We start from the raw sequence: 24335 nt of genomic DNA, 5'->3' as shown, positions 1-24335 counted from the left end.
CTCAAAATGGAACTTCCGGATCTCGTTTTTACATTAGTTCATTACCTTATACGCATCGCTTTACTGAGTGTACTAAAATGCCAACAGAACAGTTAACCAGACACATGGCCCACGTAAATCCTCCCTTTATTTTCCACATGGTTTCGCACAGGCGATTACAGCGACTGAACTTGTTGAAATTGTAACATCTTAATGCACAATTTGACGTATTTCTTTTGAAGTCATTTCCTTCGGTAGTTACCGTTATTGGTTTTTCTTGTCTGAATATGAGCCAGTATTCTAGGTCAATCCCATGACCCGAGGGTCTGTAATCTTTACAAAACCAAATAGCCATTTTTGACCTCGGTCCAGTGAAATAAAACTCGTTTAGAATCACAAATGTTACATAACTTAAAATCTTTTAATGAATATCTACTATAGAAAATATATTAAGGACATTTTAAACAACCAATATCTCATTTTCTTGCTTTTAGGTTTTTAAAACAAACAAAAAACAAACATTTTACTAAAAGAAGATTAACACATGGTCTTCTATGGAATGTGGAAGTAAAGAAAAGCACTTTTCTTTCAATGTAACGATTAGAAAAAAAAATACTAATGATAACCCAGACTGTATTGCTGTTGGGTTTTTTTGCCTAGAAGTCTTAAGAGAATAAAAAAGCGTAACTACTTCATTTTCCTGTCAATATGTTGCAAAAAGCAAGATTTTCTCCTCATTATAACTTCTTTTCTCCGATAGTATTAATTAGCTCCTACATGTTTTGTTTGTTCTCTGTCGCTGTCTAGTTTATAACGTAACCACACGTAGGAAGATGGGAGCTGTTTTTTTCTTTCATTAAAATAGTCTTCTGGCTATTAAATTAAACTTAAAAAAATACACCACAATTCTCCTGTGGATTTTCACTTTAAAATATTCCTTAAACTATTTATAAAATGCTGTTTTTAACAAAGCCATATTGTTGTTGTCTAGCAAAAAAACACAAAACCCAGAAAAAATGATCCAGAAGTTGCCGCAGCTAATTAAATGCACATGACGGTGTGGTTGGTCTCCTAAAGCATCTCGACAGGGTTGGAATGAAAGGAAGCAGGCAAATCTGCGTGTTGGAGATGTGTTTAAGGTTTGCATGTTATATAACGTAAGCCTTTATTAAAACCCTCTTAAATTACATAAATACAGAAAATAACACAGTTGATGCAAAAACTCCAAATACATGTTGCGCTGATCTGATCCTCGGGGGGGAGATTAACCTCTAAGAGCGGCATACTTGCCATTAAACCTTTTTAAATCTGACACACATGAACTCTCCGGGACACATGTAAACCAACAATCTGTCTCTCTCCCGCATATCCGCTTCCACCCAGATGGCACCGTTTCTGGCTGAGATATCAGCGAAATCAGATAAGCTTTCATGCAACCCGACCTCTTTCTTCATGTAGCTAAAATAACCTCCAGGTTAATATGAAAGCCAGTACCTACACTGCCGACTGCCTGCTTTCTGTAAACTTCACGGTGGCTCTGTGCGGATGGACAGAGCACAGATCAGCTCCTCTCGACTGGAAGTTATTACTGCCTGGACGGCGAACTGGGAAGCGAGCGCACTTTTTCAGTCCGAACAGTTCGATGTAATCTGGAGTGACTACTGTAATCAGATGGCTGTCGGAGCTGGAGAAAATGCCACATCTCTTTTCACGTGCTGATAACGAGAACCAAATCACATTGCCTTCACTTCGAACAATTTGATTGTTCCTTTCTCATCAGCTTTACATCCCCGTCCTCCAATAGGAACCCCTCATTTCACTCAGTCCTGGTGAAAGTGTTAATGTCCTTAAAACACTAGCTGTGGTGCATGTAAGGACATTGGAATTGATCTTGTGTTACTTCTACTAATATTAGATGAATAAAAAAAAAACCTAATGCATTAAAGCTGTGCAGACAGCAGTAGCATGTTGGTAAATATCGCCAATGAGACTCCACCGAGAGCATTTTACCACTAAACGGAGCCCACTGGGAATTGGGCTGATTCATTATTAAGAGTGTTAGCATTAAGACTGTCAAGTTAACATCCCTGTTTGCCCCTAATGTAATTGGGCCATTTCATTTGCGCCTTGATTTATGCGACATTATGCAGCATTAAACCCCACAGCATGTGGCTCATTTTCAGGATTGCTAAGCAGCAACAAAACTTGATTCCTACAAAAAAGAAAGAAAAAAAAAACAACAGAACAAAACAAAAATGGCTTTATTGTCGATCGTCAAATCAGAGCAAGAGGGGAGTCGTAGAAATTTTGATTGAGATGAAACTTTGTGCCTGCTTGTTTGTCTTCAAAGTGACCTTGTCATTAATAATGCATCTTCAGTATGTATTGAGGCACCTTTTTCTTCTCCATATGTCTGACAAAGTGCATAAACGTGAAAAATTCCATGTTGCTGTAAAGTCAGATCAACTTATTGTTGCTGTTTTTTAGACTTTAAATAGAAAAAAAAGAAAGTGAATTTCATTCATTGCTATCCAACTTTGTCCTTTCAGTTCATAAGCCTCAATGGAGCAGACAAAAGGATCGCACATTAGATTTAAAGAGATTAATTTCATCTCTGTCTGAGTCCAATTTGCACAATGTAAAACACGCCTAAATCGGCCCGACTGAATTACAGTATTGAGTCACCTTAAAGTCATTCAAATTTCTATAGTGACTTACAAATCTGGATAAATTTAGAATGGTCAAAATACATAGTGAGAAAAAAAACAAGCAATTTTAAAAAAGAGGAACCTTGAAGAAGGTTAGTTTACATTTTGAAATTAGGAAAACAGAAATCATGTGGAAAAAGTAGCTCTGACCAGATGAGGCTACAATTTACTATCTAGTCCCTGACACAAAATGATTAGTGTGACAGAAAGCTAATGCTCTACTACATCAAGCTAAACACGTAATCTCCAACATGAAACACGGAGGTGGCAACAAAAGATGTTTTTCAGCAGCTGAACAATTAGAGGGTCCCACAGAGACGACGTTAGAATGGCACAGTCAAAGTCCAGATCAAAATCCATTTAAGACTTGAAAGCCGAGGTTCATAGATGTTCTCCATCCAACTTGATGGAGGTTTATCCAAAGGGGAATGGAGAGAAATTTGATTAATCAAATAAATTTCTCAAAATACTTTAAAAAGTGCCTCAAAAGATTTATACTAGACACATTTTTTCTTTTTTATTTCACATAAAATTCTGACCAACTATTTTAAAATTTGAGACTCTCTGGTGGGGTGACTGTAACAAGCTGTCCCCGTGCTGGGCGTGGCGTGGCGAGGAGGATTAATGAAGCGGTGGCTCATAGAGGAGATCCATCTGCACCCAGACAGTCCTAATGAGCGACCGCATTCTCCACTTATGGCTGATGACATGCCGAGGAAGCGGGGCCGCTTTTGTTTTGAACGGCCTCGCCTTTAATGGTGACAGAGTGAACTTTTCAATCTGCCAGAGTGCATGTGCCGTCAGTATTATGAGTACACCGCAGCAGCATTTTGTCCCTTTCCGTAGAAAGCCCTTCTGATTCCTCTGACGTGCTGCAGGCGCAGTGACAGATTATTTGGAGCTGTCCTGGAAAGGCTTTGGTGTTAAATCCAAAGTGTGACGCAACGCTCAGGAAAGGCGCAGACCTTTATAAAATCACGAAAGTCACAGTACAGTGGCATCTTGGATTCAGCTTGTGTTGCGGATGTGTGGAATTAAAAAGCAAATTTTTCTTGAGGGCACCAGGTGGCTCAGCGGTAGAGCAGGTGCACCAAATACAGAGGCTACAGTCCTCAAAGCATTTGTCCACCGGTTCGATTCCCAGCCTCGGACCATTTGCTGCATGTCTTCCTCTGTGCTCTCTGTCTTTCATCTGCCAAAAAATAAAACCCTTTTCTCTTAGAAGGGACAAAAACATGCATCTTTCAGCCTGAGCCACAGCTGACGGCGTCGTTCATTAAACTTTCTAAATAAAACTGTTCATTCTCTCATTCTCTATGAAGTTTAGCAAAAACATTCCTCACTGTTCCATCCATTATGCAAAAGAAACACGTTGAGGAGGTTTTAATTATTTTATTTTTTTCCATTGTAACACCTAAGAACCACAACAAAGGAGTTGCCAATTCACATATTCAGAAAAATAATATAGTTCAACAAATGCCGAGGAAAATGCTTTGAAGCAGACGGTAAACAGTTGATGGTTGAGCATTTAATCAGTCTGCTGCACAGCGGGTCATGTGGGGGTTCTGGAGCATCAGCTGTGAGTAGACGGGGAGCAGTGGCTCAGCTGGTGAGGGTAAACAGTTCAAAGTGACGAGCTGAACGAGCTCAGAGAGTCCACCTGACCCACGCTCACGCACAACAACCGGCACCACACACACTGTTCAAGTGCATTAAAGTCTGGTTGCAAGCCGAGGTCCAGCAGCAGCAGCGGCGTCGATCCATATGTAGCTGAGCTGACGATCTGAGCTGTGTGTGTGTGAAGTTCACACTCCATTTAGCGTGACTGCGTGATTGTTTGCATGTGATGAGGGGTAACAGGCTAGTAAAGGCATCGCGTCAATGGAGTGATGATCATTTTGTATGGAGAAAAGGAGACCTGACCCGACAAGTCAGACGGCTAAAGAGGTCCGTCACAGAAAGAAGACACTTTGGGAGAGCTGCGCATCGTCTGTGACCCTGACAAGAAAGTTCTGTTATTGTTAAAAAGAAGGAAAAAACAAACAAACAAAGGAGACGGCACCCGAATTTTACACACGTGGTCAAAATGTTTTGACTACATTGTAAGTGTGCTAATGTTACAAGCTCATTGAAAGAATAGACTTTGAAATACTGTTTTTAGTTTATAAATAATTTAACCGCTTAGCATTACAATATGTTAAAGATCTGCTGTTGTTGTATCAACCTTCCAGACCTCTCAGGTCTTCTGGTTCTGGTCTAACTCTGCATCCCCAGAACCAAACATGGATTAGCAGCATTTAGCTTCTGTACACCACAAATCTGCAACAAACTTCCAGAAAACTGCAAAACAACTGAAACACCGAGTTCCTTTAAATCTGGACTAAAACGCCATCTGTTCAGAGCTGCTTTTGAACCACAATAGATAAAACGTTCACCAACATATTTGATGTGTACTGATGATTTTGATGATGGCACTCATAAAAATGTAAAGTTTGTTCCTGGTTTTCTCAATTGTCGATGGCACGATGTCTTTTATGACTTTGTATTCGTGTGTGTTTATGACATAAAGCACTTTGTACCGTCTTGTTGCTGAAATGTGCTATATTGGTAAACTTGATTAACTGATTAGTTGGATAATGACTACCGTTTGAAAACGATTGATTTTCAAAGGGTAGAGCAACAACAGCTAGAAAATATTTTGAATCCCGTCGCTGTAGTTTTTACATATTTGACCATGTGGCAGACTCTTTTTGAAATCTCTCCATATTTTCCGTTTATAATTTTCCTGAAAAATGAAACACTAATATCAGACTGAACTGCTCCTTGCTCTATGCTCCTTTTACCAGAACTGAAAGGTAGAATAATAATTCCTCGAAAGTGGTGACTGAACTGAAAACATTTTACTGTAGAGGAACTCTGTCGCTGTTCCAGAGGACATATCTGATTCCTGCAACGGAAGAATGTATAGTCGGATAAAACCCGTAACAAATGAGTGAGCATGCGACACCCTGCACTCGAATACAAACAGTATTTTACATTACTTTGAAATAAAGCGATCAAACTCTTCATCATTCTTCTGCGCTCAAAGAAGTCTTGGCAAGAAGAAAGAGGACAGAGTGACAGCTCAACAGATGAGGTACCTATGTCTAATCTCCTTCTGAAAGAGCTTCACTGGAATGGCTGGGAGCGGCGAGGGCCAGACAAAGAAAAAATTGGGGCATTCTGTATAGTAAAGCCATCACAAGGCGTCTTTAGTCTGCTTTGTGATGAGAGTTTGACAGCTGTGAGGATTAAGGAAGAGACCGACGAGCAAAGCCCAAGCAGCCGGGATATGACTTGATATGCTCACTCGTGGCTCTGGTTTCTTTACTTAGTGAATCAATAAAATATAGTTTTACTACTGTAATGAGGTTGTGTCTGTCTGCAGGTAAAAGGACATGTTCGCAAAACAACGTAGAGAGACATGAATCCGCACAAGAGGCTTCTCCTTCCAAAGGGAAGCCAGTTATGCCATTGCTTCTTCTACCGTATGCATTATTTAGGATGCAGCTGGCGTGAATTACAGGAAGTAGAAATGCTGTTGTTACTAGGCAACCAGTCCCATTGAAAATGTTTCAATTAAGACTCTTTAAAATACAAAAGCAACTGTAAAGAATTTTAGGACAAAATGTCATAGCGATATATTTAAACTAGAAAATTTCTGAAGAAATTTAAACAGAACCTGCCCAAAGTGCGCCCATCGGTTGGAGCCCAGCGTTCTGATGCTAAAAAATTAGCATCATGTAGTAAGCTAAAATGTATTATAAAGTTTATTTGATAGGGACAGACAGTGGCGCAACTACACATTATTCAGGTGGATGCGAAATCATAGATCGGCACCCCCTCCCCCGAGGCGACGATACGTGAAGGGTAAAACTCGCTACATTTACCTCGTTATGTGCACAAGGTCAAGGAGCGCAAGGCTCGCTAAAATGTATGAGAGAACATCATCCGCGCGCCGCCCCCTCCAGACGGGGTTTTGGCGCCCCCTCTGGTGCTGCACCCCTATGCGTTGCATACCCTGCATACCCACTTTTTGCGCCACTGGGGACAGACACACATCAACATAGACAAACTGAATAAACAGCAGTCCCATGTTTGCATCATAGTGCAATAGCAACAGCTAATTCGCAGCACTTGTCCCTAAGATGGGCTTTTAAAAAGTAACTCTAAAAATTGAAGTGATAATCATTTAAAATAGCACAACATAATGTATACAAACAGAAAAATATAAAACATCAAAAATGGGTACAGTTCTGTTTTTGACATAACCAGAGTTTTGTTTGATTTTTGAACGTACTAAAACTGGTTACAGACTTTAAATGAACAGGAAGTGAGTTCCAAACTGCAGATCCTCTGCACAGACAGAGCACTTTGAGCAAAAGTGGTTCTTCAAAAGGGGACCTTACAATTTCCATATAAAGCTGCTCTGGTAGATCCGCTATTGCCCTGCAGTCTCTGTATACAATCGCTTAATGGTGTAGGTGCAAGTCCATTTCAACACTTAAAAATCAATTTTAATACATTATAATTTAGAAAATTTGTAAAATCCAAAATGCCAAATTTAACCAAAATGTGACAGTGATGGAATCTAATCGGCTTTTGATATAAAACCTTTAAGGCCTGATTATAGAGACTTGCTAATGGTTTGAGTTTAGTTTGACTAGTCTGAGACCAGACAGTAGCTCCGTAGGTAAAATGTGAGAGGATCAGTGAGTTCAAAAACATCTCTGCACAATGTCTAATAATTTTAAAACAATTTGTATTCGATCTAACAGTTTTGCAGATTTTATCATCAATAAAAATGTGACTTTGTAGCTTAGTAATAGTTTGTGGAGAATTTCAAGAATGTTGACTAACGTGGACTTCTTCTATTCAGTATTCTAAAACTAGTGTGTACGCTAAAATTAGCCAAAATGCTAATGCTAGCCTAAATGCTGCAAGTGGCATGTGGGGTATAGCTAGTGTGTTGTCTTACATTGACTTCCTTTATTCAGTGTACTAAGCATTGGTTACTAGAAAAAGCACTCATTTTTTAGCAGAAGAATAACAACAAATATTGTTGTTATCCATTTCTTAACACCAAATTAATAAGAAGTCATATTGTTAATAAAACACAAGCTCCTTTGAAACACTGCTTTTCTGCTCAGACACAAGAAATTTACAGCTGGTAAATTTTGCTAAAAGTAAAAATCCGATGTTTACTTCGTGGCACTTGGCTACCAGAACTTGCTCATCTCTTAGCAACGGATTAACAACAAATACTGTTATTGTTCAAACAGCATAAGATTTCTTCTCCTCTTTTGAAATAGTACTTATCTTATTGCTACTTTTTATCATTGGTGGCAGATACATTATAAAACAGACATTAAACACAAAAGTAAAAACTTGATTTATACTTTGTGACAGTTCGTTACCAGAAAAAAAAACCCCACTCATACAAGATACCTGAAAACACGCTCATCTCTTAGCAACAGAATAACAACAAATATTATTGTGCAAAAAACATAACATTTTTTTCTTTTTGCTTTGCTTCGGCAAGCCCCAATAATTAGATTTTTAAGCAATTTGAAAAAATTCTACATCAAATGTTTAACACTGTAGTTAAGACTGACAATACTTGAGTATTTATTATATTCCAGTAAAAAGATTAGCTTTGCTGTGCAGAGCTGCAGTTCAAGGTACAGAACTCCTCACCATTATTGGCACCTTGTTAAGCATGTGGCATAAGCCTTACAAATAATACATTTTTATTGCTCAAAATGAGGTCAAACTGAAAAATTTAAAAAGCCAACCTTTAATTTGAATAATAAAAGATACATAAAATAGTATTTTATTTATTTCCAAAATCACCATGTCTCCCAACTCCTATGAAATAAATATTCTTTATTTTTGTTGCCATTGATTCTTTAGTTCTTTAAAGTCAGTCACGGTGTATTGAAGGCTTTATTACCAGTCCACCTCGTTTTTCTGTTTCAAAGGGCTATAAACACGGTTTGTCAACAGGGGACCATTTTTCTTGGGCACTTTTGAAAACAGAGAAGACAAGAAACACTCCATTAGACAAAGACAGATGTGCATTTATCTTCATAAGTCAAGAAATGCTCACAAGAAAACCGAGATATGACTAAACTTCCCTGGTCATAGTAATATTTAAAAGGTTAAAACAAATGAATCTGAGAAAAATCTAAATGAGGACTGAGCTTTAAATCTTCCTCTTTCTTTCTCTCTCTCAATTCTTTGCAGTCTCAGTGATGGTTATAGGCAGGTAAAGAGATTTGAGCTACAGAGGGAAGCTGGGTTAGAGAATATATAAACACCATGCAGGGAGACCGCAGGCAGGGATTTGAACCCAAGACCTCATCGCTGCAATGCATCACTGCTACCAACTGTGCCACCTTGCAGCCTCACTGTGAGGTCACTCTATAGTAATGTTAAATAAAAGTATTTTTTAGTTCTAATATCTGCTGCCACACACATAACCTGATGACAGAATGTCACGATTTGCAAATAAAAGAGACAGATTTAATTAGACATTGTGCTCTTTAACTTCTCTTACTAAATATTTACTGAAACTGGCTTTTCTGAAAGGTTCATAAAATGAAATCTGCTACATACATCTGACTTCCCATTACAGGGGAAGCCACTAATGTAAAAGTCATATCACGCACAAAAAATTTTGCTGGATGGGATTTCTAAAAAAATTTAAAAAAATGTTTACAAGCTGCTTCTGATCTTACAGCTGTGCTGATTTCAAGGGACCCCCAGCTGTCTATGATTTCCACTGCTGTGACACCATAGTTAGACTATAATCACTCCCTGTAATGATCCACTAAAAGCAGTGTGTCTAAAGAAAAGTCACTGGATCAACAAATTATAATTACTTATGTCTAACAGGCGGCTCTGCTCTTAAATAAACCCCCTGCGCAACTTTGATTATAAAGTAGAAGTTGCAGTCAAGTGTCTTGTTTCCTTTAAGAAATAGTTTCAAGTTTGCTAAGCGGAACGAAGGCTAAAGAGCAAATAAGCACGCTTTTTCCACCCGGCCTCAAATCATCCTATAATCCATAAAATTACACCTGTCACTAGAAAGTTAGATTTATTAAAACTACTTCCTGATCCGAGGAGGAAAAAAACCATTAAAACACACAAAGGCCTTCAATCAACACTTAATTAACGCAGCAACCTTTCCCTGGTGCTGGCAATCACGTTCCCTATCTGCCAGATTAGTTTAAAGACGTGAATGCAGATTAGAAATGGCCAACGGCCCGAGAGGCTCAGCAGTGTGAAAAATATATAGGCAAATAAAAAAAACGAGAGCAGGGGAAAAGGAGGGGGGGCAAGACGACAGGAGTAAGAGAGAAACGGAAAAAAAATGAATACTGCAGAAGTCAACTTTCTGCTGCCCACAGTTCTGTCATGTTAAGCGTGTCATTTCAGCAGAGGGGAACATCGCGTAGATAACTGTTCGCACTGTGTATTTCAGCGATTGTGTGTCCCTTACAAAATGGGAATCATCAGTGACAGCACAGGCAGTAAAAAAAAAATATATATATATATATATATATTTGGAGACGGCCTCACGGGGCCTTACAAAGCCATTTTTTAAGACGCTGTTACCTTAAAGCGACTGTGACACTACAGCAGACGGAACACCTTTACTTACAGCAGATTGAGTTCATTATGATGCAAAACCTGAATGGATTAGTTTGAAGCGAAATAACTTTGTGCTGACCTCTGCTGATCGTAAGTGGACTCCTTTCTGAGGCAGTGGAGGGTTACCACGCGATGACCTTCACTCCTCAAGTCCTGGCTGACGATCCACTGAGTGGGGTTGCTGGGACGCGCCCCGAGGAACGTGACTCCTTCTTTTAATTTTACCCTGTGAAGAAAAAGTAAAGAAAGAAAATATCAGTTATTTACATAACTGGATGTCTGTGTGTTGTTGTTTTGGCATTCTGGCATGGAGAAGTCCTAGAAAATTGTTTTCTTTGGTACACCACATCCAAATTTAGCTTAAGCAAAAAAATTAAGAATGTTGCTTAGACAGAGTCCAAGATCATGTTGTAGCAATAGTAGAAGAAGCTTTTCCAACTACTCCCTGCAGAAATAAGGTACAACAAAATATAGCTACTTTTTTATTTTATATGCTGTACATATGTCGTTACTATTATTTCTATATTTCCAAACCATGCACAGTGATATTTTGGAGATGCGACAGTATTTGTAGGAAACTGAAGGTTTCATCATTGAACATTTTGACAAGACGTCTTTCCTACAGTTGCTGCATTTTAAATGATGAAATTTGTAGCAATTATTCAAGTTAATACACTTCTGAAAAAAAAAAAACTATTTGTTTCTCTGATTTAACTTTTTGTAGGCATATGTTTGAGTAAAATGAACATTGTTTCATTTATTTTATATTTAAACACCGACAACATGTCTCTGAAATTCCTGGCAGAAGTTTAGAATTTATTTGAAGAAAATGGGAAATGGTCAAAAAGATGCAGCACTTTCAGACCTGGAATAATGCAAATAAGACAAGTTCATATTCATTTAGAAACAACGATACTAATGTTTTAACTCTGGAAGAGTTCAGAAATCAATATTTGGTGGAATAACCGTAAGGTTGTCAATGGGGTTCAGTGCAGTGGTCTCTTCATTTTTTTTCCAGAGCTGTATATTAAACAGGTGCTCAAATTTAATTATGCCACAAACAAATTATAATCTGCTTCCAAAATACAAAATGCACCTGTCATTCAGGTTGCTGGGTTTTTACAACGGAAGATTACATAATGTGATGCTTTATTCCACTCTAAAATATGTCATTGGAAGTTTATAGACGATTATATTTTCCTTTAGGAGTTAATTGTGAACATTTGCAGAAAGTTGTCTTGGTAATTTTCACTCTTTCTGAAGTCAATACTCATTGTAAGTTAAAGAAACAAAGCAGAGAAGTCTGAAGACCACAAACTCAGGCTAAAAGTATATATTTTTTTTATGTTCTAAAGCAGATCCGGCTCATAGTGCTGCTTTGTGTGGTATTGAATAAGACGGGGTCAGACCACTGGAAGTCTGAGAAAAAAGCAATACACTTTTAAAATCAATCCGGAAACAGACAGGAAGCCCGTGAAGAGAAGTCATAAGTGGAGTGATGTATTCAAGTTTTTTTTTTTTTTGTTGTTTTTTTTTTATGCCTGTTTAAAAGACAAGCTAGCTGCTGATTTTGATGAATAAAGCTGCATCATGTCTGCCTCAAACACCGCTGGCGTGTATATTTGCTATGCTCCCGAAACAACACGGCATGAAATAATCAAAGTAAATAGCAATTTGATTCTGCAGTCTGCCATCTTTGGCGAATGTTTGCCATAAGATCAGGCTATACGTTGTAATTACAAGCCTGTTAACGCTTGCTGTCCTGCTTTCACCTCAAACAGTAATAGATTCTCTCTTGCAGTATGAAAATGAAATTATGGAAATGTCTCTTCCTTTTTCTTTCTTTTTTTTTTGACCGATACATTTACAGCATCTGAGGTGTCTTCAGCTCAGGGGAGTACAAAGGAGAGAACTGTCTTTGGGAGCAAATGAAAATGTAACATGGAGTACAATAGACCGAATGCACACAGTCTAATTTGAAGGTAAAAGCACCGACATACAATATATTCAAGTCATGGTTGCAAAACGCAGCACAGTGGAAGGTCTGTGTGATGCTAGCTAAGACTGACAGTGAAGTACAATGATTGAAGAGCCGACTAAATTATAACAGAAGGCCAAATCACTTTCCCTGTCCAATCCATACCAGGTTGGCAGATGAGACCAAAGACGGGGCTTCGCTTTCATCTTGAATTTGTTGCTGCCCTTTTTAGATGCAATTGCCTATCTGTCATCCTATGAATATATCTGCCCTCTCCAATCAAGCCCATTTCTTTGATGTGATACCTCGCGCTGTTGGGCTGCAGGTAGCATGTGAGAAATGAAAGTGGAATCTGTGATCAACACTAAATCTAAGGGTCACTTAAAAAACTGTGTGTTACTTTTTTTTTCCTTCCTCTGTTTTGTCGTATAATAATAATTTAAAAAAACATTCGCATCCAACCTTAGTTGGTCAGAGATACAGCATGGTTAAAGTGTGTATATTTATTTGCTACTTTGATTAACTTACTGTGAACTGCATGTTTTGCCACCTAAACAGCTAACTGATCCCACATAAAAAGACAAAATAATCTTGTCATCTAAACACATAATTATCTTGTACAACATGTAATCTAAACTCGGTCTCCTCCTCAGCCTGACTGGTTAACAGGATGACAAAGGCAGTATGGCAAGCACAAAAATAGGAGGTTTATTCAAAGAAGAAACACAGTTCCTTGGTTTTCCAGTTAGGTTAGGGCTCCTCAAATACTTTGTTTTACCAAAAATTAACCAAGCATTTGCTACGTAGTCCCATAAGTAAAAGTAAACAATTGGGACAACCTTGCAGTTTTCAGTATGGCAACGTCATGTTTCTGACATGTTTAAGTACGTCTATGCAGTGCTGTATAAAGTTCTTTTTTTCTTATTATAGTAGTAATAATACTAAAAATAAATCTGATTTTCATTTGAGAAATTCTAAACCTCTTCATGAGAAAAGAGGGATCAAAATTAACAACAGAAATTATTTATTTGAAGTTATACTGAAATAAAAAAAATTTTAAGGCTTACTTTTTTTTGGAAATTTCTCTCCAAATATTGTATTTATTGCTCCAAACAAAGTAAATGTGGAGAAGGAAATCTGACTGGTGGGATGTGTACAACTGGAACAAACAAATAAATAGGAGCTGTGGTACAGTCCTCAGTCCTCTCATGGTCCCAGTGGAGGAAGCCGGTTCTTTTATCAGGTTTTGTTCCACCTCGGTGGTCAGGATGTCTATCAGTGGCTTGTGGCGTGCTCCCAGAATGTTTTAAACACAGCTGAGTCTCAAAAGGCAGCCAGTCATTACTCCACAGTCCATAATATGTCCACAGAGCATTTGGTGCAGGACGGTTGAAGTGTCTTTTATTGACTAAATGGTCAATTTGGCCTTGTAACCTGTAAGCGTCGGGACATTCCTGCAGGTGAGACAGCAGGCAGACGGTCCCAGTCCCAGTCAGACGGATGTTGAAACAATCCCCAATCGATCAGCTGCTCCTCCATATTGGTGGAGTCAGGAATAGCAACACCAATAAGACAAGTAAGTACATAAGTGAGACGGAGAAATAAAATTATTTAGATTTTTTAAATTTCCCATCTCAAAATCAGTGCTTTGTAGAACAGGCAGTTGCTACATTTACTGCTGCAGGATGTGTCTACCGGCTTTACACATCAATTAGAATTATCTCTGTACTTTGACTGGGCCATTCTAAAATTTGAATGTGCTACTGTATATCTAAGCTGTTTTATTGTAGATGTGGCTGCATGTTTAGGGGTTAATACCATACTGGATGGTGAACTTCCGCCTCCGTTTCTACTCCTTTGAAGCCTGTTTTTTTTCATCCAGGACTGGGCTGTGTTTAGGCCCGTCCATCTTCCCATCAACTCTGACCATTTTCTGTCTCCTGGCCGAGGAAAAGCATTTGATACGCCATTTTCTTTAAAAAAACAACTCTCTTTTTGTCACTGCTCAATAAAGGCCAGATTGTGGAATGTATAACCAATAATTCTGCTGTCAACATATTCAATCCCAGCATTATCCATGGGATAGTGATGTATTCTGTGGCTTTCATGATGCTGATTTTTCACTAATGTTCTCTTAAAAACAAAACAACAACAACAAAAAAAAAGCCCAACACCTTCACAGAACAGCAGGATTTAATGCTGGCTGACTGGATTCTGTTGGGTGGTATCGGAGTAAATGGAGCTGTTTCACTTTTAAAAACTCGCAACTTTTGTTTCCACTTTACAATTATGCAACGCTTTGTGCTGTTGCTTAAAAAGCACAAAGCATTGTTTGAATATTGTATTTGAAGAGTATTCAAATAAAATACCCTTTTTTTAATGTGTGTCAAAATGTCCTAAACTACTGCAAAGCACTCTGCAGCGGCTAATTGGTGGTCAGGCTTTACTGGGTGCAGTGTGTAGTTTGTAACTTTGTACAGTTTTCTTGTGAAGGAAGGTGGGACATGGTGCCAAGATATCAACCTGAATCAGCACTGAAAACAAAAATACCCCTTGGAATACCCTGCTTTATGTAAAGCAGTAAAATGGAACTGAGATTCAAAATGATTTTCTGTAGGTCAGTGGATGTGCTGCACCGGACGCAAATCAACAGAATGGGAGCTACAGATGTCCATGATTCCTGAGGGAACATGGACATCCGTAGCTCATTTCAGAATTAATCCACTGAATGCATTTCAAAGCAAATACTGACAATGTCAATTTGACACTCGAAACACCGGATCTCAATTTGAGTAAAGCTTTAAAGGCGTTTCATCAATTAGTAATAGAACCAACCAATTTAATTACTGGAGTTTACATGACTGTTTGTGTCTTTTGGTTTCAGTCAGCTGTCCAGCAGTGCTCAGCCACAGGTGCGGGAGCTTCAGCGGAGAGCTCCTCGGTGCTTCTCACAAATCTGGAGAACATCCGAGTCTTCTTTGGGAACAATTTCTAAACGCCCGAAGGTGTCATGTTGATCTGCTCGAACATTTTGGCTCAAGTATAAACGGCAAAGGAGATGGGTGACGTGTAAATCAAAGCTAAAACAAGAACCAAAAGCCTCATTGAGATGATGTCAGAATGCCACTATCCACAGTGAAACAAGTACCGAGATGGACTGAGAGGTCACTTAGACAGGAAGTTACCAGTGTTTAGAAAAATGATTAAAGTTTGCAAATGCAGAGAGGGAAAAATATGTTGCATTTTGGAGACATGTCCTGTGGTGTGATGAAACTTAAGTTGAAGTGATTGACCACAATGACTATTTTTAGATTTGAAGGAAAAAGAATGAAAGGAACAGGCACAGAGCATTATGATATAACTTTATTTATAGATATTGGTCGGGAAATTTAATATTGGGCAGAAATGGGTCTTTAAATGAACGATGAGCCAAATTATGCTAACCAGATTTGTAACAAAGAACAACAAAATCTATGTTTTGAAGTCCTAATGTTGATCTTATGGAAAATTTATGACTGAAAAGGCAGTTCCACCAGTTACAAAATAAATTTGTCTATTTGTATGACTGAAGAAAGATTAAATTATTCTAGAATTTTGAAAATAGACGATTTTGGTAGTGAGAACAAAAAACGGGACAGAAATATCTTAGCCAGAGAATCAGGAAATGAACAAAATCCTGGATGAAAAAAAAAAAAAACTGATCACTGCACCGCTTTTTCTGGCATCAAATAAAAGAACTTCAGTGGAAATTTTAGCATTTGAAACTAGGTCAAAAAGCTTATTTCAAAATTTTTATGCAGTTTCATAAAACTTCTGCATATCTTAATACCAGTAACAAGGTCATGACTGGTATCAAAGCAGCTGCACACAATAATCGCAATGATTGTGTGTACTTTACAAACTCCACAACACGTGTGGACAAAATGTTGTTTTCGTAGATGCCGAGTGTGTTACAGTGTCGTGTGGCTCTCAGATGAATTTTCCTGCAGAAATGTAGTAGAAAACACCATCCCGGTGCACCTGGGCTCTTCTTAATGTCTAAACACGTCTCCTGGGGAGGCATTGTGGCACACTCATCACACTCTTTTGATTACCAAGTATTATATAACCAAAGTAGGTAAAGAGACAAACAGCCCACAGAGGGAAGACAGTGAAGAGTGCAAAGAGACGGCAGTGTTTAGCTGACAGTTTAAAGTAACACAACATGCCGCTTTCAACGCTGTCAGCAATCACAAGAGACCTTGACGAGCCTTCATTGGCACCACACCAAATCTGAGCTGAAGTGAGCTGATAAAAAGAAAGACCATCCAGGCAGTGCACGGCAAAATCACAGAGCACAAAGTGGCGCATTCACACTTCAGAGGCATTCTGTGTCAACTTTACCCTTTCTCAGTTGAATCCCGGACAAGCCATTGAGATCTCTCGATGCCGTTTCTGCTATTCTACCCTTTTCTCCCACCACTCATTCTTCCTGAGATCTGATTGAGTGTTTTGAATTTCTCCGAAGCCTATATATATAATAACGACTACCACTTAGCGTCACGGTGCGAGAAATAAATGTTTCCGAGGCGAAATTCAATAAGATGGAAGGCCGCATGACAATGGGAGTCCCCACAGCCAGTGGTGTGTGTGGCCTGGCTACTTTTCAGCAACACCCGGGGTCTGTTTCCTCTTGGCCCCGGGTTGCTCCTTGTTCACATGCATCACAATGCTACTCTGACTATTCTCCCCTACCGAATCCTTTGGAAACCACACGCTTTCAAAACGAGCGTCTCCACAAGGAGGATTCCATGTTATTGTACCATCCCGCCTACATAAACTGTGTGCAGGGAATGCAGCGGCTCAGCAGGGAAGACGAAGAGGAGCGAGGCAGTGTGGGGGAACGACAGAGAGACAGGCAGGACAACGGCGCTTTGTGATGGTTTGCGGCTGATGCCTAATGGAATAGTTTAAAAGACTGCAGTCGTCTATGACTGCACTGATTTGGCTTACCGATTCTGTAGGAGAAGACAATGGGATGAACTCCCATGTATCAAGTCGTAAAATGAAAAATAAAAAGTGGCATATTCACTGAAACACCTACACTCCAGTCCCAAAGAGATATGGGAAAGCATAACTTGCTTTTCTCAAAATACACCGATAAGTTACAAAACTTTTGTGAAGTTGTAAAAATTCTAATAAGGGAAGAATCTGAAATGTCTGTTCCTGAGTTAGTGCTTGTTCTTCTGCACCGCCTTGCAAAATGCATTCCTAAGCCTAAACTTTTTAAATGTTCTTGTCACATTATCGCCACAAACCAGTAACTACAAAGTATTTATTGGGGTTTTATGTGACAGACTAACATAAAGTTGCATATATATGCAGAGTGGAAGTGGAAGAGTTTGAAATAGAGCTAGGTCGTAAAAGAGCATCCTGAGCTTTGAAAATGTCACAGAGCACTGTTCCATTATCCAAAAAGTGAAAGTATTACAGAACTTCAAAACCTATCAGAAACATACCCGACCACATAAACTCAAACTGGTCATATGATAGTCTGTCACAAAACTGACCAAAAGAAAACCTTGCAGAGGCTACAAATGACTAGAGCAGGTGGAAGTTTACCTTTAAGAAGTGCAACAGTCCTAAACGAACAAAGGAGCGCTTTAGATCAAAGTTAATGTCAAGGCCTAAATCCCACTGAAAATATGTGGCAAAACTTGAAAATTGACATGAAATAATTCCTTTGATACCATCTGACTGAGCTCACACTATTTTTGCAAAAGGTTGGTCAAATTCCCAGTCTTTACATGCAAAGCTGGTGTACTTGTAGCTAGTTTGAACAACCTCGCACAACACTTTCCATATTTTTTATTTAAAAAAATAAAAACCATGCATTATTTTTCCATTTCACTTCAAAATGATGAGCAACTTTGCATTGAATGTCACCGGAAATCACATCAAAACAACACAAATGAAGGTTGTAATGTGACAAAATTGAGAAATTATTTTGTCACATTACAAATTAATTGTAATGTATCAGGAAGGCATTGCACGTTAGCACCTTTTAAGCCATAATATATAATAAGAAATGTATGAATGTTTTCAGCCAAATATTTTTTAAAGCCTGATTGAAAACCATTTGCAACATATGGATGAAACAACTGAGATATTTTCTGCAATGTTAATATCAAGAAGGGGAGAAATGCAGTACTTCTTTGCTGGTAAAGCTCTGATTTAATGAATGCTCACATTAAAGGCCAGCATTACATTTACCTCCTCAGAAGAGGTCTCACTGCTGCAGATGCCCCAGCTCAAGATAAATGTCCCCTACTGGAGCTCACTCAAATTATGCTAATCTAGCTGTTTAGTGCAATATTTTTTAAACTTTTCTCTCTTTTTTTCTTAAAGCACACTTCACCAATTTTGTACTCAGTGTCATCAGATCAGCCTGTAAAGAAAAGAGAGGTGAGAGAGCCAAGATACGAGTTTTGCTAAGTCAGCTCAAGCTTAAGTCTACTCCTATATAAAAATCCCGAGGGGACTGATTGGATGAAAAGGAACTTAGGTTGCAAGAACCGGAAGATTAGAGATTGTTTTGTCCTCTGCTGTGTCTCAGCTTGACCATGGCTGGCCTAAGGTCAAAGCCCGAGTGTCACAGCATTAAAGAGCCGCTGACAAAACTGCAGACTTCAGTCTTATTTCTGACGTTTTTCCTTTGAATGAGACTGATTAAAGAGTGTCAGTAAGGCCAAAAAAGTGCCATAAAGTACCCCCACGGGGAACTTTTTGAAATTTTGACCCATTACAACAACAAACTTTAATGTATTTCAACGGGATTTCAAGCGATGGACCAATATAGATATATATTCAAGATGAATAAAAAGAGTATATGGTACCTAATTTTTTTGACATGTAAAAGCCGAAATGTTTCACACAAACTTCAGTCTTCGACTTTTTGCAATGCTGCACAAAAATCTGATTGTGAACTCGTCTCTGGTGTTTCCCTATGTCAGATGGAATAAACTGTAACGAGGACGGCTTATAGCTTTCTTATACATCCAAGGGCTAAACAGAACATCTGGATTTATACTGAGATTAAATTATAAGTTCTATTCACATATAGAAAAATACAGACTTTAAAGAAAAAAAAGAAGTCAAGTAAAGAAACAAGATGCTTATTAGAATCAATATTTGAAGCCCAAACTCAGAAAGTTTAAATTTAAACCACATGAGAAAACATTCGAGAGTAAACATTAGCAGGCCAGAGGAAGGCCAATGTTGATTTAGAAAACTCATGAAGATTCATTAAAAGTGTGATATGAGTATGAATCTGAGACTGGCAGACTGTCTGCTGGCTGTCAGCATGGCCACTTCAACAAATTATTCCTCACCGTCTTAGCCTCACATCAGCCTTTTCTTCTCGCATGAATAATTCATCCGCTTTCTCTTTTTAGCTGTCCCAATGTCAAATTGAGTGAGTGGTGAAAGAAAAAAAAAATAGAGAAATTCCACCTATAACAAAACAAATATTAGCGTCTATCCAAAAAAAGCATAGATTGGAATATTTGAGCTATTTATTCAGAGTGACAGAGCTGTTGCAGAAAGTGCGGCAGCTTGCCAACAAGGATCTAAAACAATGCGAAACATTAGGCCATTACGCGCCTTCTGTTTGTGTCGGTGGGGGAGCCGCTAAGTGCTGGTAGCACGTTCCACAATAGCGTTTTACCCACATGCCAGGAGACAGATTTCGTTGGTCTCTCATTCCTGAATCGCACAGCAGAGATTATAGGAGCGCCCACTGTTTTGCTGAGAGACCATAAAAGAGAGGCAGAAAGCATTAGGATTGGAGATCTGTTTGCCAATTACTTTGCCTTTTGTGTAGACACGGTGTGAGCAAAGAGAGGGGAACATCTAAAATCCCATATGAAGAATTCATGTGATTGCTATCATGGAGCGAGGTTTAGTGGTATCCTCGCAGAATGTGTCCACCTAATTGGATTTTCACGACATTCAAGTGCGCGGCAAGAGAGAAAACATCGTGCTGGGGGGAAAACATCAGAGGAGAGAAATGGAGATTACCGGGCCAAGTGTTCTTCTAAAGACGTTTTACTTTCATATTTATCCTTCTCAGACTTTCCTTGTTCTGTTTCTTCAAAAGGAAAAGGTCTCAGTTTTAAGGAGAATCAAGTTTACGCACTTCAATCAAGCAGCGTGTTGTTGGACTGTATATTTAGGATGTGTTTGAGAGAGCAGGTGATTGAGCCCGTGAAAGCCGCTCATCGTTCATTCTCATTTGGTTGATGTCAGTTGACAGAGTTTGTTGCTGGAGTTGACATGATTCACGTTTTGCACACATTTGACTAGATGACAGAGTTTCTACTGGGGACCACCTGTAGATCCCTTTACAACAAAGTTACTATTTAATTGCTTATTTAATTCCGTAGGTAATTCTTCACCATTGGGTAAAGCAGCCAAACTAAATGTGGTGCGTATGTAACTTTAAGAAGGAATCTACTTGATCAGATCTGGGATCAGACATGGATTCCAGCTCATCCTTGGGTTGGATGTCACACAGAGAGTAGTGCAGCTTGTGTACAAAATGTTGTTTCAAACGGTTCAACATTAAATGCTTCTTTTTTGTAAAAAAATATTTTTGTTCAAAAAGTCAGATTGACTTGTAAAAGCATAAACATCTAAGGGGGTGAATACTATTTAAAGGCACTGTATGAATACAGTTGAAAGAATGGGTGTCAATGGGTGATTTCCTATATTGAGTATTTTTATAGTTGCTAATACAAGATCAGAGTCAAGCATATTGGCAAATGTTTGCATAAATCATCCTGAATATGAAACGCAGCATCAACAGACATTTAAGGCCTGGAACTCTAAAATACCAGGTCACAGCATCCTCACTGTCAAATTGTGCTTTTAACATTCTGAGAACTGCACTCATTTGGAAGCAACCTGTGATGAGCGTTTGACCATTTTTCCACTCCTACATCACCTTTACTTTGCAAATGTAAAGTGACTGCTTGATATTTCCACTCTGTCTTGTATGGAGGCAAGCAGCAAAGCCCAGACTAATCTGCAGATGAATGCGTGTGCAGTGCAGGTAAACAACGTTATATATCTATATATATATATATATATATATTTTTTTTTTTTTTTTTTCATTCTGAGCACAAATGCTGTCAAAAATCTTCCACGCTCTGGAGAATCTTCCAGTGCAAATGAACGCATATCTATACATGCCAACAAATGAATAGCCACATATGTGCGTCGGTGCATGTATGCACCTAAACAGAAACAACACCCTCAATAGCAGCACATTATAAAGAGATAATGTCACAATGTTGCCTGGGGCAGAAAGAATCAGCCGTACCGTTTTCATCTCCCTTGTCTACTTTTTTTTTTTTACTCTCGTTTTCAGTTTCAGTTTTAAGAAAAGACAAGACGTAAAGAACCTCGTGCCCAGAGGAAAAGTGCTGCAAATGGGGATCCATCCTGTAGGCTCCAGCTCAGCTGCCAGCACACCGATGTCTCATTGATGAGTTCATGCGGTTATCATGCTGGGAAGAGTCAAAGGGTGTGTGAGGTAACCTCGGAAGATCTGGCACATATTCCTTTTAGGCTAACATGTGGGCTCAAGTAGTTTTACAAGCAAATATAATCAACGTGGCTTTCACGAGAAATTTGCAAAAATGAAAACACAGCAACAGAGCAAGAGAAAAAGAAAACGCTTTCGAAGCCTTTCGCTACACCAGGAATCATCAGAAACTCCAATCCTCGACTGCAACTGGCACTGAAAAGAGAGCTCGATACGTTTGGAAAATACACTTTGTCAAATACATACTAAAAACCATGTAACGTTTTCTTCAAACTTAACGGCTATACTCTGCTTTGTGTTGATATGCTGTGGTCATATCATGAGCAGGACTAGATGTGGTTGTTGACATCTAGTCCTACGCTTCTGATACAGCATGAGGAAGACCGAGGACACTTGGTCCTTGTGCTTAGCATTCAGCCTGGTGTCAGTTTCTTAACCTTCCTTCAGAAAAAAAAAAAAACACCCCAGGATTGTTTACAACAGCCCGTGGCTTCCTGTCTGCTCTCCCATATCCCTTCAACCCCCGCCCCGCCCCACCTCCACATCTTCTCTTCCCAAGGGGCTTCGGGGAGTTGGTAAAAGAAGATAAGCTTTGTGTTGTGGCAGAGGCAACTGACACCGCTTCAACAACATGAGGATTTAGCCCCACGAGCACGAGAACTAACACGCCGCACGTGAGGGGAATCTCCGATGAGCGCCCGCACCCATCCGCTCGTGTATACCTAAGCACGAGGTGCCACAAAAACCTCCAATGCTCATGCTCGTGCAGGCACATTGACTCCGGGTGAAACGTGCGTAACAGAGGCACCCGGGAGTTTGCATAAAGACACAATGAAAACACCCCCCACAACCCCCTCTGGCATGCCTTGCTCTAGTGCTCACAAAATTGCTTTTAATTGGTGTAGGAGAATAAATCAATGCAAATCATGTTTGGAATGCTGGTGATGGGAATGAGGAAGAAAAGGCGCTGAGGAGAAAAGAAACAAAAAGCAGAGAGCAACAACTGCTGCCAGATCATCACACGAGGCCGCTCCTGAAATAGGAAACAAAAAAGGACCGGTCTTGAACTATAGCTGCACAAAGGCATTCTAAGGGCACACTTTAGATCTCAGCAGACCAGAAGACAATCTCGACAAAGAGAGTAAATAAGCCCAATAAGTCATAGAGAATCCTCAGGGAGGCAAGGGGTGCCCCCGGGGCGCTCCGTGATTCATCCCTCACCCGTTCGCCCCGCAAGATGCTTTGATGAAAATTAGCTGTCAGTCTATGGCACTCATCTGATCGACACAACTTCATCCGCAGCTCACTGACCTTTACGGAGAGAGCAGAGGAAGCGCGGCCGCCCGCCCCGCGCCCAGATCAACACAGTGAGGGATGAAACAATAACAACCTCAGACGCTCAACAAGATGACACAGCACGGAGCTCGACTTCCTGCCGAAAGACATGACTGGAGCAGGAAGGGTCGAGGTGTACGGGACGGAGCTGTCTGCATGCGGTGCGTGTGATTGTGTCTCAGGATGTGGGTGTGTTTCTGTTTAAAAGATAAAAAAAAAAAAAAAAAGAAGCAGCAGCGTCTAAAAAAAACAAAAAAAAAAACAACAAATGACATGAGGGAGATAAAATATCCCAGAGCACAGACCAGTGGGATGCTGCTTTACAGACAAATCAAATGAATCAAATCAAACTTGACGAATGGAGCACAATCTCCTGTACGCACCGTCTTGTTATCAAATGCTCACAAAATGAAAATTGCTTCTCTTCTCTCCAGTTACTCCGGCGGAGTTCATATGCTTTAAAATATTCAATTTGCGGGCTCACCAGGTAAAATCCATTAAAGCCAGCCAGTAATGTCAATTGAATTAGAGCTGCTCCATATAAAGCGTGGGATCTCCCCGTTCCGTTAGCTGAATGGCTCTGCTGGCACCTTGTTTGGTAGCACAAGGCAAATGGGATTAGGAAGAGACGCGGGCTGCTAATGTAACAACATAATTCTTTAAATCACACAAAACTACAGCGAGCCACAAAGAGGCCAACGCGGCTCAGAAGGAGGCATTATGGTCTATTAAAAACCCCAAATCCACTCTGCATAAGTGGCTCCAGCTCAATGGCCTGACTAGTCGATGTTTACATAGAGACACAGGCAGACAAAGTTTAATATAGTAGTTGAATGTAATAATTTAAGCAATGTCTGGCTCATTTGCCGCCTGCTGTCACGCTCTGTGTGCTGCAAGATGTTTGGCGAGTGCGCCGAATAGAGGATTTAATATATACGGACATAGCTTTTTTTTCATTTTTTTTTAAACTGCTGCTCAGTAGTAAAATGCTAAAAATCACGAGGACAGTAAAATTAGTCCTGAGCAATACGGTGGAGATGTTAAACTCTGAAGA

The 24335-nt window shown here is 39.5% G+C and overlaps 1 protein-coding gene across 1 annotated transcript in view; it reads right to left on the bottom strand.

The window, feature by feature from the left end:
- Positions 1–24335, bottom strand: part of LOC103470631 (transmembrane protein 132C-like) — a 160593-nt gene that overhangs the window by 63114 nt on the left and 73144 nt on the right. Inside the window, exon 3 of the mRNA XM_008419240.2 lies at positions 10462–10608. Within this exon, the coding sequence (XP_008417462.1) occupies positions 10462–10608 (147 nt within the window). The remainder of the gene's footprint in view (positions 1–10461; positions 10609–24335) is intronic.

This window comes from Poecilia reticulata, linkage group LG9 (genome assembly GCF_000633615.1).
Source record: "Poecilia reticulata strain Guanapo linkage group LG9, Guppy_female_1.0+MT, whole genome shotgun sequence".
Lineage (NCBI taxonomy): Eukaryota > Metazoa > Chordata > Actinopteri > Cyprinodontiformes > Poeciliidae > Poecilia > Poecilia reticulata.
The sequence above is the reverse complement of the archived record's forward strand: the minus strand, read 5'-3'. Positions and strand labels throughout refer to the sequence as shown.